This window comes from Mustela lutreola, chromosome 3, assembly GCF_030435805.1.
Source record: "Mustela lutreola isolate mMusLut2 chromosome 3, mMusLut2.pri, whole genome shotgun sequence".
Lineage (NCBI taxonomy): Eukaryota > Metazoa > Chordata > Mammalia > Carnivora > Mustelidae > Mustela > Mustela lutreola.
Window position 1 is genome coordinate 172209550 of NC_081292.1, and position 15162 is coordinate 172224711.

The 15162-nt window shown below is 45.6% G+C and overlaps 1 protein-coding gene across 8 annotated transcripts in view; it reads right to left on the reverse strand.

Moving 5' to 3' along the window:
- ARMC9 (armadillo repeat containing 9) overlaps positions 1–15162 on the reverse strand; it is a 156855-nt gene that overhangs the window by 74645 nt on the left and 67048 nt on the right. For all 8 annotated transcript variants that reach the window (XM_059167728.1, XM_059167725.1, XM_059167724.1 and 5 more), the window contains exons 15-18: positions 12688–12827; positions 11421–11497; positions 8686–8760; positions 4464–4554 (exon numbers count right to left, since the gene is read on the reverse strand). In XM_059167728.1, coding sequence (XP_059023711.1) covers positions 4464–4554; positions 8686–8760; positions 11421–11497; positions 12688–12827 — 383 coding nt within the window. The remainder of the gene's footprint in view (positions 1–4463; positions 4555–8685; positions 8761–11420; positions 11498–12687; positions 12828–15162) is intronic.

The following is a 15162-nucleotide window of genomic DNA, read 5'->3' on the forward strand; positions in this document are numbered from 1 at the left end:
GGAATTTTATAACTACACGCCACCTGGCCCAGGGACTATACCACCTGGCCCCAGGGCCACGTACACAGCAGGTATTACATAGACATTTGGTTACCTTCTCCTCCATGAAGACTTCTCTGATCCCTCAATGAGCAGTTACTTCTTTCTCTCTGCTGAACACACTCAGCATTTTCTCTAGATAGCACTGTACTAGTGTAGTACTAGACAGTACTGTAGATAGTAGTACTAGACAGAACTGTGGTAGACAGTAGTAGCACACAGCACTGTGGTAGACAGTAGTAGTAGACAGTATTGTGGTAGATGGTAGTACTACTATCTACTGTGGTAGATAGTACTAGATATCACAGTACTGTGGTAGATGGTAGTACTAGATGGTACTATGGTAGATAATACTAGATAGCACTGTGGTAGACAGCAATATTAGATAGTATTATAGTAGACAGTAGTAATAGACAGCACTGTGGTAGACAGTGTAGTAGACAGCATTGTGGTCAACAGTAGTATTAGTACTGTGGTAGACTATAGGACTAGATGGTACTACAGTAGATAGTACTAGACAGCACTGTGGTAGACAGCAGTACTAGATGGCACTGTGGTAGATAGTGTTACCAGACAGCACTATAATAGTAGTACTAGATGGTACTAGACAGTACTGTGGTAGACAGTAGTAGCAGATAGTACTGTGGTAGACAGTACTAAAAGCACTGTGGTAGACAGCAGTACTAGATGGCACTGTGGTAGATAGTGTTACCAGACAGCACTATAATAGTAGTACTAGATGGTACTAGACAGTACTGTGGTAGACAGTAGTAGCAGATAGTACTGTGGTAGACAGTACTAAAAGCACTGTGGTAGACAGCAGTACTAGACAGCACTGTGGTAGACAGTAGTAGTAGACAGTATTGTGGTAGATGGTAGTACTAGATGGTACTATGGTAGATAGTACTAGACAGCACAGTACTGTGGTAGATGAAAGTACTATATGGTACTGTGGCAGACAGTACTCTGATAGTGCTTGCCACTTTGGGGTGATCAGTATTTCCCAATGTATGAATGGCCTATGGACTGTCTGGGAATTGTGAGTCCTTGGGGAACAAAGTGCTGGGCTTACTCCTCCCTTTATTCCTTATGGATCTCCGGATCTCCCTTATGATCACTCACTTACTGAATAGATGATGTGAAAGTAACGAAAGCCTGAGAGAAGAGGCTGGGAAGTCAAATAGGAAGTTGGAGGAAAGAGGAGGTAAAGGCGATTCTTGAAGAGGTCGCTCAGTATACTATGAAGGTGGCATATTCACCCAGGCTGAACCCCCAAACCATTTCACAGGAGAGAATATGTAACACCCTATCGTCCTTGACATGACCCTCATTCTGAAGGGAAGGGCTCCACTGATACGCTGGACCATGGACGGCAGCATGCAGGCTCCTGTTCCTACCTCAGAGAGGCCTGCACACCTCCCTGCCCATCATGGGCCCACCGTGGTCAAGGAAAGCCCTTCGCAGATGGGGTATAGTCACGTCCTCCTGCGACAGAGCCAATGCTGGGTCACTAACTTCCTCTCCCGCCCTGCAAAGAGCATGATTCTGCCCCGCTGCGGTAAACACCTATCAGGCAAGTGCCTTTCAAAATGGGCTTGCGGCTTATTCATCAGTTACAAACCTTTGCAAATACAGAAATGCCCTCTCCCACATTTTTAAAAAAGATTTTTATTTATTTATTTGACAGACAGAGATCACAAGTAGGCAGAGAGGCAGGCAGAGAGAGAGGAGGAGGCAGGCTCCTCACTAAGCAGAGAGCCTGACGTGGGGCTCGATCCCAGGACCCTGGGATCATGACCTGAGCAGAAGGCAGAGGCTTTAAACCACTGAGCCACCCAGGTGCCCCCTCTCCCACATTTTTACAGAGAATCTTTGACATTTTGCGAGGCCACAGGCTGGTTTGGACACACCCGCTCCCCTCAGCCCATTGGATCTGAGGCAACATCTTCCCAGAACAATCCAGTCCCGAGAACTGAAGAACCTTGTAAACCTCAGCTCTTCTCTCGGGCACAACGGGGGCAACAGCCCAGTCTCCCGCATTGCTCACCTCCCGCACGGCTTGCCGGGCTCCGGCACAATTCAGCCGCCCCCACTCTGGGAATGAAGGGGTGTGGCGGGGGAGCTGCTAGTCTCCTCATGGGGCGGGCCCGGTTGGTGAAGCTGACTCTGCCCCAGCCCCTGTCCTCTCTTCAATGACTGGTTTGTCCCTGCCAGACCCCTTGTGGAGGGCTGGTATTCGGGACAAACCTCCCTGCTGTCGCTGCTGGCGGTCATCTCTTCTTGTCAGGTCAGCTTTCCCCTAAGCTTCCCCAGAGCAGTCCTTCCCCACCTGTGGGGTGAGGTTCCTACAATATACTAGAAGTTTTGTATTTGGAAACCTTAAAACTTTATAAGACAATAGTGCTAGAGAACTGAGATGGGCTTGAATGTCTGAAAACCCACTTACATGTTACAAGTGGATACTAAGCTAAGAGAGTCAAAAAATAAAGATTGTGGCAATGCCATTTCACATATCTTAAACTAGTACGCTGTTAATTCATACTTTCCTGCTGCTGTCCACTTTAGGGCGAAGCCTGGACTAGGTGGGAACTCCAGCCCGACCCTCTCCGGCTTTCCTCACCATGCTGGTACATTCGTCCAGTCTGACTCCTCGCTCATGACACATAGCCCAAGGTATGTGAGTGTGTGTCTGCTCCTCCATCTGAATGTTCAGGGACTTTCTAATTTCGTTTCAAAGTAGCAGACTCCCTAGGTAATCGTCTCTGGGGACTGGCCACTGTCCCATGAATACAGAATAACTCAAGTGCTTGAGATCAAAAGATTGGTACTTTTGACACTCTTTATTTAAACTGGAACTTACTGACAGAGCAGATGTATCTCAGGCCTTTCCTGGACACCCAAGTCTATAAAGCTTGAGCTCTCCCCGCGGTAACTTCTTGGCAAAGCACAGCTCTCATGAAAGTGCCAAATGACCCTCCCTCTTCACACTCGTCAGCATGCTGGCTCAAGGGCTGGATTTACGTAAGAGAAAGAGCCGGTTTTGCCAGAGAGCACGGGGGACCTCCCCTGTATCTGGGCTGCCAGGAAGGAGGGAAGACTGACAAAGAAATGGAAGTGGCTGTGTCTTGACATACTGAAACACGGAGTCAGCCCTGAAGAAGATTTGCAGCCCAGATGTGACCCTGAGGCCGCAGAGGAACCCTGGCCTGGGACGGCGGTTTCAGCATGGCTGATGAGCACAGAGCAGAAAGTGACCAATGTTCGCTGCCTTACCCCACTTTCCAAACTGTTGCCTACCCAAAGGAGGTTTGCCTACCCAAACCCCGACTGAGGTTCAGGTTTTCTTTAGTGTTATTTTGTAAATATGCCTGCCTGGCAGAACTGGGGCTCGAAGTCAGAAATGAAGCTACTGCAGGGGCACCTGGGTGGCTCAGACGGTTAAGTTAAGCATCTGACTCTTGACTTCACCTCAGGTCATCATCTCAGGGTCCTGGGATCGAGCCCTGTGCCAGGCTCAGTGCTCAGCAGTGAGTCTGCTGGAAGATTCTCTCTCTCCCACTCCTTCTGCCCCTCCCTCCACTCATGCTCTCTCACAAATAAATAAAACTTAAAAAAAAATCAAAACTTTATTTTCTGTTGCAGAAAATAAAGTTCTATTCCTTGCTCACCTGAATTTGGGATGAATCACATTTGCTCTGTAAGAGCCACAGGAGAGGATGTTCAAATGGAGATGGGCCCTAGCCTGAAGGGAGCCAAGGCTTCACACCTCATTGGCTGCTCTCCCAGCTGCTTCCTGTTGATTGGAAGCCTCTAACGTCCTCTTTCTGCCAGGCTAGGTGTCAGGGGTCCCCAGAAAGAGCTTCCCCTCCATCCTGGTCCCATCCAAGCCTTCCTGCACCTTCCTTTCCTGCTTACTATGGGATGTAGGTTGTCATGGCATTGGAGGAAGCCAGAGAGAAAGAGGATCATATCCTCCCATGGAGCCAGTAGGCAATATACATTTTTCTTCAAAGAATGAATGCATGCGGGAGAATGACCTTTTCTGCAGCGGAGCTAGGGAGACTGATGTTTGTTTTCCTTATCGGACACTGGGACCCCAGGGAAGCCTTATAAGGTGGGGGAAGAATAAAGGAGGACGTGCACATAAAGAGAACATAAGGTTAGAGCAGGGCGTTTGTGATTGCTTTTGAATTCTTTCTGTTGCCTATAAGCCTCAAGTGTGATGAGAGATTGCTGGTCTTGGGACAGACTGGCCTTGACTATCTGGTCGAACTTTCTTTCATGGGTTCGCTTGGGTCTCCCCGGCTCCCTTACAGCTTCATGAATGAATTCCAGGACACAAGCCTTCTAAGAAAGCCCATGCAACTTTTTAGCCCATGTTAAAGTTGCAAAAGATAAATCACAGATTCTTGCATTGAACAGACCTGAATTAAGCTGCTTGATTATGAATTCGATCTGACGGACCATTTCAGCATTGCCTTCCTTGATGAAGCAGCGAAGGATGTCCTCCATTCCCTATGGGCATTGGAGAGAGTAAGAGTTAATATCCCAGGTTTTCTTTTTTTTTTTTTTTAAGTGGGGTGAAAGTAGTTTCCAATGGAATAGTTTCACCTAATCAGAACCAAACCAAACCAAACCAAAAACCTTTATTTGGGGGAGGGGGAAGGAACAGACACAATAAAAATTCCTCTGCTCAGTATTAACATTCTTTTTGTTCTTTTTACAATTCACAGTGGAATTATTTTCCTCTTGGTTGACTATCCAACCTAATTATAAAACATTTGGCCAACAGAAAAGCCTATTGTACAGAGAATTGAGGGTTGTCAGGAGGAGGTGGGTAGAGGGAAGGGTGAAATAGGTGAAGGGGATTAAGAGGTACGGACTTCCAGTTAGAGAATAAGGAAATAGTCATGAAGATTAGGAAAAAAAAAGTACAATATAATCAATAATGCTATAATGACGTTGTATTGTGACAGATGGTGGCTGTCCTTATCTTGATGAGCGCTGGGTAACATATAGATTTGTTGAATCACTATATTGTATACCTGAAACAAATATTACACTGTATGTCAACTACACTCTGATAATAAGTGGAAAAAAAAAAACCACCTGTAAAATTTTACCGTGTAAATAAGTATTCCCTTTAGTTTGGGCACTATGTTGTTTTGGGAGGTGGTTCCTTTCTTATGACTTCTTTATACTCTTCCTTCTGGATTTTAGGGACAAAATCAAAAGTAAAACTATATGTGTAGAGAAGTAGGTGAATAAGCAGAATCTTTTTAAACAGCTATCGTTCTTTTTCTATCAAAATAATTACAAGGTCACCATAATGTACATTATTTACTTTATTATAAAATGCTTAAGTCAGAATTTTCAATGTTGACTAAGAGAATTGCACAGAAGTGTAGAAGTAAGTCACTGACTGGAGCACAGGTGTCTGGCCCCCCTCCTTCCTCTTTCCTTGAGGGATGTGAAGGTGGTTTTGTGGCTGGAGCTGGTGTGGCTTCTTGCCACTACAAGGGGAACGTGTATCTCATAATGACCCCAAAACACAGGAAGCAGAGAGAAATGGGTCTACTAACACGGGAACTCTGATCAAGCTCTGCCTGAAGCTGATGCCTGGACTTCTTGGTGATGAGCACTATTTCCCTCCTTTAATGTAGGCCTGTTTGGAATCAATAGCTCTAACTGAATCAAAGAAGGGCCAAGTGCAGTTTTGAACCCGGAGAATTCCCATTGTCTAGAGCAGAGCATTACCTTCTAGAAAGTTAAGGTTAAGATAGAAGGTATCCGAGCTCCCTCATGAACTAACTGTGTGACCTTGGTCAAATTGCTTAGTTTTGCTCAGTCCTCAACTATAGTTCTCAACTATAAAATAAGGGTGGCAACTCCAGTTAATGTGACATTTTTAAAAGATAAAGAATGTAGGGGCGCCTGGGTGGCTCAGTGGGTTAAGCCTCTGCCTTCAGCTGAGGTCATGATCTCAGGGTCCTGGGATTGAGCCCCACATCAGGCTCTTTGCTCAGCTTTGCTTCTCCCTCTCCCTCTGCCTGCCTCTCTGCCTACTTGTGATCTCTGTCAAATAAATAAATAAAATCTTTTTTTTTAAAAAAAGAATGTATATTGGGCATCAGTTATACAGGTGCATGTTTGTCTAATGCACTGACCTCTGTATAGAAGGCCTGTGCATTTCACTGTTCGTGAGTTATACCTAAAAAAACAGCCTTTAGTCCAGCGGCTGGCACACAATAGATGCTCAATAAATGGTTAAGATTGTGCTTGCTGTGTTTGGAAGGGTTTTGTGGCTCGGAAGAGAGATCTGGTGGCTGAAGCCAAGGGAATAAACAAGGTTGCAAGTGACAAAGAGGGAGAGGCTTAGGACAGCATCATCTTTGAGAACAGTAACACTGAACTGGTGGGCAGAGATAGGTAAGCACACAGAGGAGACCCAAAGGAGTGGTCTGGAAGGGATGAACAACTCTGGATAGACGTTGGATTGAGGAAGAGGGTGCCAAGAGGGCAGCAGTCTGCTCTAGCCCAGGGCAGAATGTTTGGCTGGGGTCTAAACCCCACAGAAGAGCTTCATGGCCGACAACTGCTCCAGCCCTGGATGCCAGAGGCTCTGGGGTAGGCAGGAGGGCAGCCCTACTGATCTAAACTGCTCTCTCACCCCAGATCTTGGCAGTCTCTTCAAGTTCAAATGGGGCTCAGTGCACCCATTTACCGTTTTCTCCACTTTGGGGGGTATTATTTTGAGACCACCATAATAGCATTTGGTACTGATATAATTTTTAGGTATTCTTGGTCACTTTCCACCAGCACACAAATGTCTTACACAGTTGCAAAAACAGAGTTCTTGTAACGTCATATTCTCCTCTTGTCTCCTCTTCTGGGACTCCAGTTACGTAAGTGTGAGACCTCTGGGTATCATCTCCCAGGTCTCTGAGGCACTGTCCCTTTCCTTCACATTTTTTCTCTGTGGTCTGGTCTTTTCTCTGTGGTCTAAGGGTCACACTCTCACATCCTACAACCCTGAGTCTCCCCTCCCCACGCGGTCCCTGTCTGTTTACTGCCATTGCTTCCTGCCTTCTCTGCCTCTCACCCCAGATGTCCTTCCTCCAATGCTGCCTTCCGTGTTGCTTGATCCATATCACCTCTGTTCCTTCTTTTTCTTCAGCCTACATGTCTTCTTCCTTGTTTCTGACTTGGTTGACAATTCCTGTCACTGGAATGACCACAATGCAGAACTTATTCAAGTTTATTTTCCCCATTCTGTATTGAGATAGCAGATTTTATTTATTTTTTTTTTTTAAAGCAATAGGCAATGAAGTTCCATTGTTTACTGTGACCACAAAGAATTGTTCTGATTTAAGTTTTTCTCTCTGGCATAACTGCTGATGTGATTTTAGATGACTAATTAGGAGATTTAGCAATTCTTCTGAGTAAGCGAAATCAAGTGAAGGAACATGTTTCATTGGTATCCAACTGAATTTGGCCTGTGTTTTGACTGTGGAAATACATTTAATCTCTTCATCATAGCATTTAACCTGTTAACCTGGTTTCATATTACCAGGAAAAGGACAAAACTCCAGCGCTTTTGCTGATTGGATCTAGAAACACTTGTCATCACCAAAGATGCTAACCGCCTGAAGCTTGTTTTATGCTTCCAATATAAACACTAATGTAAACACATTAAACACTGAATTCACTATTTGCCAACCAACATAGATGTTCTATCATCTTTAGTAGGGTTTCTGTCCCGTTCAGCAGCTGTCAGAGCGCCTACAGGTTAAGTGTCTGGCCAGCACCGGTTCTCACAGCTGCCCCAGGCCCTCCAGGAATCCCGGGGATGCATTTCAGTGGGGATTTACTCCATTTCACCATTTTCCTGCTAGGCTTCTCCTACTATAAAATCGATAGGCTTTCCCAAAGCCCCAAATTAAAATGAACCATTAAAAATGTCTGTAACTTTCCAAATAAGCCTGTTGGGAACTTTTTAACACTGTAGTTTTTTTGTTGTTGTTGCCAGAGAGAGAGAGCGAGCGAGTGAATGAGCAAGAGCAAGGGCAGGGGCAGAGGGAGAGACAGACTCTTACTCAAGCTCCACACCCAGGGCAGGGAGCCCTACATGGGCTCACGAGCGAGATCATGACTGGAGCTGATCAAAAGTCAGACACGCAACCGACTGAGCCATCCCAGCGCCCTCTAACACTGTAGTTCTTTCTTTTTTTAAGACTTTTTTTTTTTTTTTTTTTTAAATTTGAGAGAGAGTGAGAGAGAGCATGAGAAGGGGGAGAGTCAGGGGAGTAGAGAGACCGATGTAGGGCTCAATCCTGGGACTCTGGGATCATGACCTGAGCAGAAGGCAGACGCTTAACTGACTGAGCCACACAGGTGCCCCTCTAACACCAGAGTTCTTTCGATTTAGGAGTTAGGAATCCTTTAAGAATCTGAAAAAAGCTACAGATTCTCTCCCCTAGAAAACTGCAAATGTGTATCTGGCGTACCGTTTCGAGGAGTTCACAAAGCTGTGCGAGCCACGCAGCCCAAGGGGCCCGGAGCCAGGTCTAGGAGCTCCCTGTTCTAACGGCTTCCGAACAGCACCACTCACTGAAGCTTACAAACTGCTCAAGCCCTTATTCTTACCATTGCTCTTGCTTCCTCACGAATGGATGGAATAGAAAGTATGCTGTACAGAGCTCCATTCACATATGGCTGTATCTTTAAAGGGAGAAAAAACAGTTATTTGCAAGTTCTCAAATTCAGTACAACTCCGTGATCAAACACCCCACTCAAGAATCATTTGGCTAATGAGGAGAGTGAGCCTTCCCATCTTCCTGAGCTCCAGGATGCATGTTTCCAAATGACTGGTATCTCCATTTGCATGTCCCAGTGACAGCTACAATTAAGAGTTCAAAGTCAAGTTCATTACTGGCTCTCAAAGCTCACTCTTGTTATTTCACCACTTAACTAACATCATGCTGATCACTCAGGCTTCTACCACTGCTGGAGTCATTATCGATTGCTCTCGCCTTTGCTTTCCAGGGTTCAGTCGCCAAGCTGCCTCTGATAGGAACCCTTCTTTCCCACACACAGTGCCACTGTCCTTGCTCAGATATCATCCATGACCTAGGTGACACTGAATCTCCAAAAGGGCTTCTTTCTTTGATGTTCACACTGTAGTCCAACAATCATATCATTGCCATAATTCTACAACATGGGCCAAATCATCCCTCTTCCTACACCTCAGAAACCTTCCCTAGAGCCTACCTGGAAAGTCCTAACTTCTTAGTGCAGCACACAGGCCCCTTCAAGGTCTGGCCTCAATATCATGTCCCCCTGCCCTTCCCTTCCTGCCACCATAAGGTTTACACTGTACAGACTGATCTGACCCTACTTACAGGGCTCTCCACCACACCATACACCCTGCTCTGCCTCCTGTATATCCCTCTGCTGTCATACTGGATTCAGTCTATGTTTGCATTTATACTTATGTCTCCCCCATGTTTTCCTCACATAGGTAACCCCGACATCAAGCCGTACAGGACACAGAACATGGCAGGTGCTGGATAAATGAGCGCTCCCCTTTGAGTAGATTTTGTGTGACACTCTCCACATTAATGGAGGAGGGTCCATTCCCATCATTCTTTTCCAGCACTGAACTTTATTATCCCTTAATTTTTGCCAATCTAATGGGTAAAGAGAAAAAAGGCATCTTATGGTTGTTCTTACTTTTATTTTCCTGACTATTAGCAAAATTAAACATCTTGCCTTTGTCTATAGGTCATCAAGATTTACTGTTCTGTGAACAGCCCATGTGTGTACTCTATCCTTTTCTTATGTCTTTTACTTATCAATTTATAGGAGCTCTTCATATATAATGGATATTAAACTTTTATCCTATGTGGAAATATCTCCTCAGGCTATATTATTTGTCCATTGACTCTTACTATGGCCTCTATTTCCATATAAAAATAATTTAATGTTCACTGAGTCAAATATGTGCATCTTTTTCTTTATGGCTCCTGGCTTTCGTCTTTCGTGATCATGACTCCCTCACACAGGACACATGTATGTAGCATTTATTTGTGAAGTGAACAAATTTCTAGGCTCTAACATACATACAGGTAGATTTTCTAACTCATCTTCAAAGCAGATACATTTGTAACAATTATGACAAGATTTAAATCCTCCAGTCTATTCTGTCCTCAGAGGTAACATACTGGTTCCAACACTTAAAACCAACATTACTATTAGAGACTAAATATATTTCCTATGTATAGGCTCCAATTGCTTTAGTTGAATAAAATGGGAAACAGAGTCTAGAAGTAGTTAAGAGTTCTTGATTTAAAAAACATAAAAAGCATGGCACACACCATAACAACCACCAACCCTTCACTTGCTGAAGCCACCCGGGTCACCGAGCTGGTGGGCCTGGGGGATGGAAGATATGAGAGAGATGGACAGAAGGGGAGCTGTCCGCAGCTAAGTGCCTTGCTCTGACCCAGTGGCCCTCAGTCCTGTTCTGCTAAGACATTGCTGCACCTGATCTGGCTAAAGAGGTCAGGCTTCTGTTGAGACTTTGGCTTCACGTGCAAAGTGATGCCACGGTTTCTGTACAGGCATCTGGAGAGAGCTGGTGACAGCATACTCACACCATTTCGAAGATCCTGTTAGTTAGTTTATCAAGACCTCTACTTTATTTTAAAAGGGCTTGTGGCCCACAGGCTAGACCACAGAAAATCCCACCATGCTGGAGAGGATATGGGGGAGAGCAGAAGCCGGTACAGTCATTGTGCGGGACAGAGTGGCAGGACCCTCAACCCAACACTGACACTCGGGGCAAGCCAGCGGTGACGCGCATGTCTGCACCCCAGGGGCCCTTGGGGGTCCAGCATGGTGATGTCACTGAGGACCCCTATGGCAGCTGAGGGAGGGAGGCAGCTGGACAAGCCTAGGGGACTTGAGGGGAGGGCCGTGAACAGGGGCTGTTTCTGCAGCAGCAAGATTAAGGAATGAGATGTATACAAGGCAACACAGGAAATTTCTAAAAACACAGTGAAAAGGTAAGAAAAGAATGAGATCTAGAGCTCAATACTATTGACACAATGACACATGCAACACACAACAGTAACTAAATTTGCAGGCCATGTGCCACCGCAGGGACTGTCAACGTGGGGGAAGAATGAAGCAGGGCAGGCGACAAGAAGGAGAATAAGGCCTGGGAGGGAGCTGGCACAGACCAGTGACAGCAGGGCAATAGGAAATGGGGGTCAGGAATCAACCTCCAGCTTCCCAGTTCCAGAACCTGGAGGAGGGGGTGCACTGACTAGCAGGGCCAGCCTCCCCCAACCCCAGGGCTGGCAGCACTGGCTTAGTACCTCGTGGTTCTCATGGCCAAGCAGATCCGCGAGAACTTTCAGCACCAGGCCCGCCACTTTGGCACACATGTTCTTCCCTTTAGAAGAAACAATGAAACAAAACGTGACAAGTCTAAACGCAGAAGCACAGTTTCAGGTCAGGCAGACTTGAATTCAAACCTTGGCTCCTCTGCTTATGAACTGTGTGACCCTGGCTGAGTCATTTGGTCAATGTGGGCCCCGTTTCTTCCTCCTGGGACTTCTCAGGGAAGGAAGGGACTCAGTGTAGGCCGTGCATTCCCAGCGCTCAGTCAATGGTGGCTCTGAGAGCCCAGAGCTATTCAGGATGGTCAGTGGAAGCCTGGGCTATCACAGAGCAGTGCCCGGCTGCCCAGGTGCACAGACCACCATCTCAAACACCACACAGGTATTCTAGCCAATTCAAACATCATAACAACCACTGCAAATAAATCATAAATTGATGATACTAAGAAAAGCTGGTTAGAACCTGGTAAATGTTAAGATACGTACCTATGCTGTTCTCTAAGAAAACGTTGAAATCACATTTACTCAGTCAACAACACATGAATGGTTTGGATTACAAAGCAGCCAAAGGAAAAGAAGCTTTTCACAAATACTCCTGAGCTATTCAACCACATAAGCTGCTTCTCCCCAAACTGGGGCTGCCCAGACCAAGGTGAGCCACAGGCTGGACTTGGCACCTCTTCTAAAGAAGCTTCCTCCATCTCAGGTAACCAATCATGTACACGGGACAGAACCTCTAGAAAAGCTGCGATCACTCCCTTTATTGAGCAAACGACTAGATGCGCATGGGGGAGTGAAGTGGGAGAGCTGGCTGTGGTGAGAAGCGTGGAGAACGGGCTGACATCCTCGCTCTGCCACCAGCTTAGCCCTGTAGAATCTTGGAAAAATATTTCTCTGTCCTTGGATACAATGGATCGTAATCCTTAACTTCCCACCTTTGAATAAGACAATGAAGATGAAGAAAAATGTAAACTAACTTAATTTCCTCTTCATCCAGGTACTGCATACAGAGAAAATGTTCTTTTCCAAGGCCAGAATGGTATCTGGCTTCAGGGATTCAACAGCTGTATAACTAGTTGGAAATGTTTTACGCTCTACTTCTGCTTCAGTTTTCTGTTAGGGAGACTAAAGACACACCGCATCAGGCTGGGTAGTCCTCCAGGTTCGAGGGGCAGGCTCTCTGGCCTCCCCTTCCCTCCCCCACACCAAAGCCAGAGGGCCCAGGGACAGGGGATTGTGAGACCTGCACTCCTGAGGCAGAGGTTCATGAGCAAGGCCACCGAGTACTCCAGTGTGTAGTCCGAGAGGCAATCGGGGTCCTTCAGAATATCAATCAGCCAGAAGATGAGGCCGTCTCGAATCATCGCTGTCTGCAGTGGGCGCCTAGGATATAAAAGCCTACAGGTCAGCTAAAGCCGACAAGCGGCTTTCCCTGTAAGAGCATACGGGGATGTGCAGGGCGATTGGAAAAGACAAACTGATGGGGCGCCGGGGAGGGGCTCAGTCTGCTGAGCGTCCAACTCTGGGTTTTGGCTCATGTCATGGTCTCAGGGTCCTCGGATCAAGCCCCGGCTAGGCTCTGCACTCAGCAGGGAGTCTGCTTGAGATGCTCTCTCTCTTCCTCCCCCTCCCATAAATAAATATATCTTAAGGGGAAAAAAGAGACAAGACAAACTGTGCGGAAGATACCGACTCTAAAGAATATTTTGTTGTTAGACCCACACAACTGAAACAACAAATTCTTTACCTTCTGCAGGTATTCCTAAGGATTTAGAGAGCAGCTAGGTAGTCTGGAGCTCTTCTACTCTGAAAATTTCTTTTTCAATATTTAAAATTAGCAGAGTAGTATTTCAAATATTTAGTAAATATTTACTGATAGCTTTTGGTCCACTTTACCCAGGAGACAGTCATAGAAAAAGTTCACTGACAAACAGATTTTTGGTAAACTCGAGTCCTGCTTGGCACTTTGAGCTGTGTAAAAACAAAGAAAAGCCCAAACCATCTCAATCCCATCTTGATTCAGGTCTTTGTGAAGTAAGGGTAGTTTAAGGACATGGGCAAAATAATTTATACAGAATTATTTTCTGCCCAAAGTCCGTATGAAATCTAACATCTCATCCAAATGTGTTTGAGGAATGTCTTCCTACCAGCCTTCAGAACTGATGAGATTGGGGCGCCTGGGTGGCTCTGCTGTTTCAGCATCTGACTCTTTATTTCAGTTCAGGTTATGATCACAGGGTAGTGAGATCAAGCTCCGAATCCAGCTGTGCACTGGGCATGGAGCCTGCCTAAGATTCTCTCCCTCTCCTCCTGCCTCTCCCCCCAAAACTGATGAGATGAAGCATGATGGTATCACCATGAGAAGTCATGTGAATTTTCTGACAGTCAAAACACCATGGAAGGGGACACCTGGGTGGCTCAGTGTGTTAAAGCCTCTGCCTTAGGCTCGGGTCATGATCTCAGGGTCCTAGGATCGAGCCCCGCATTGTGCTCTCTGTTCAGCAGTGAGCCTGCTTCCCCCTCTCTCTCTGCCTGCCTCTCTGCCTACTTGTGATCTCTCTCTTTCTGTCAAATAAATAAATAAAATCTTTAAAAAAACAAAACAAAAAAACACCATGGAGGAACCTCCACCAAACATCTTCTAATGAACAGGTTATGGTAAAACTCCCATCCAGGAGTATATCTGTGCTATACTTTTGGGTTTGTTTTTTTCCCCCAAGATTTCATTTATTTATTGGACAGAGAGAGAGAGATCACAAATAGGCAAAGAGGCAGGCAGAGAGAGAGAGGGGGGAAGCAGGCTCCCCGTTGAGCAGAAAGCCCAATGTGGGGCTCAATTCCAAGACGCTGAGATCATGGCCTGAGCTGAAGGCAGAGGCTTAACCCACTGAGCTACCCAGGCACCCCATTCTATTTATTTTTTTTGACATGATTTTTTTTTTTTAAGATTTTTATTTATTTATTTGACAGAGAGACACACAGTGAGAAAGGAAACACAAGCAGAGGGAGTGGGAGAGGGAGAAGCCAGCCTCTTGCAGAGCAGGGAGCCCGATGTGGGGCTTGATCCTGGGACCAAGACCTGAGCTGAAGGCAGATGCTTAACGACTGAGCCACCCAGGTGCCCCTAAGATTTTATTTTTTTAAGTAATCTCCACATCCAATATGGGACCATAACTCACAGCCCGAGATCAGGAGTTCCCATGTCCTACCCACCAAGCCAGCCAGGCTGCCCTTTGTGCTATTCTTAAACATCACACTCACCTCATGAGTGAAATTTGTTGGAATACAAGGAAGGTTACACTCTCTTGGCAATCCTAAATACTTCCTACATTCATTGTACAGACTCTAGAGCATCGCAAAAACATTAAGCATATTTCTAGAACAGAATAGCTTATTACTTTTTGAAGCACAAGAAAAAACTGGCAATAAATATCTATATTACCAGGAGGAAGTATTATATCTTATCTCTGTTACTATAGTTACTAAATTTCAAAAAAATTTTCCAAGCCACGCTCAACATCAAGCTAAATTATCTTTATAAACAAACAAAAACCAAGTGCTCATATGATCTAAAGAAATAAGAACTCCGGAGTTTACTACAGTTCCTTTCAATTCACACATAGTTCGAACAAGAACTTTTCATCAGCAGGGACCTGACAAGTAGTAGGAACTGAATACCTACTGCTTTCTCTCACTAAATGTGCACACTTAGAATAAG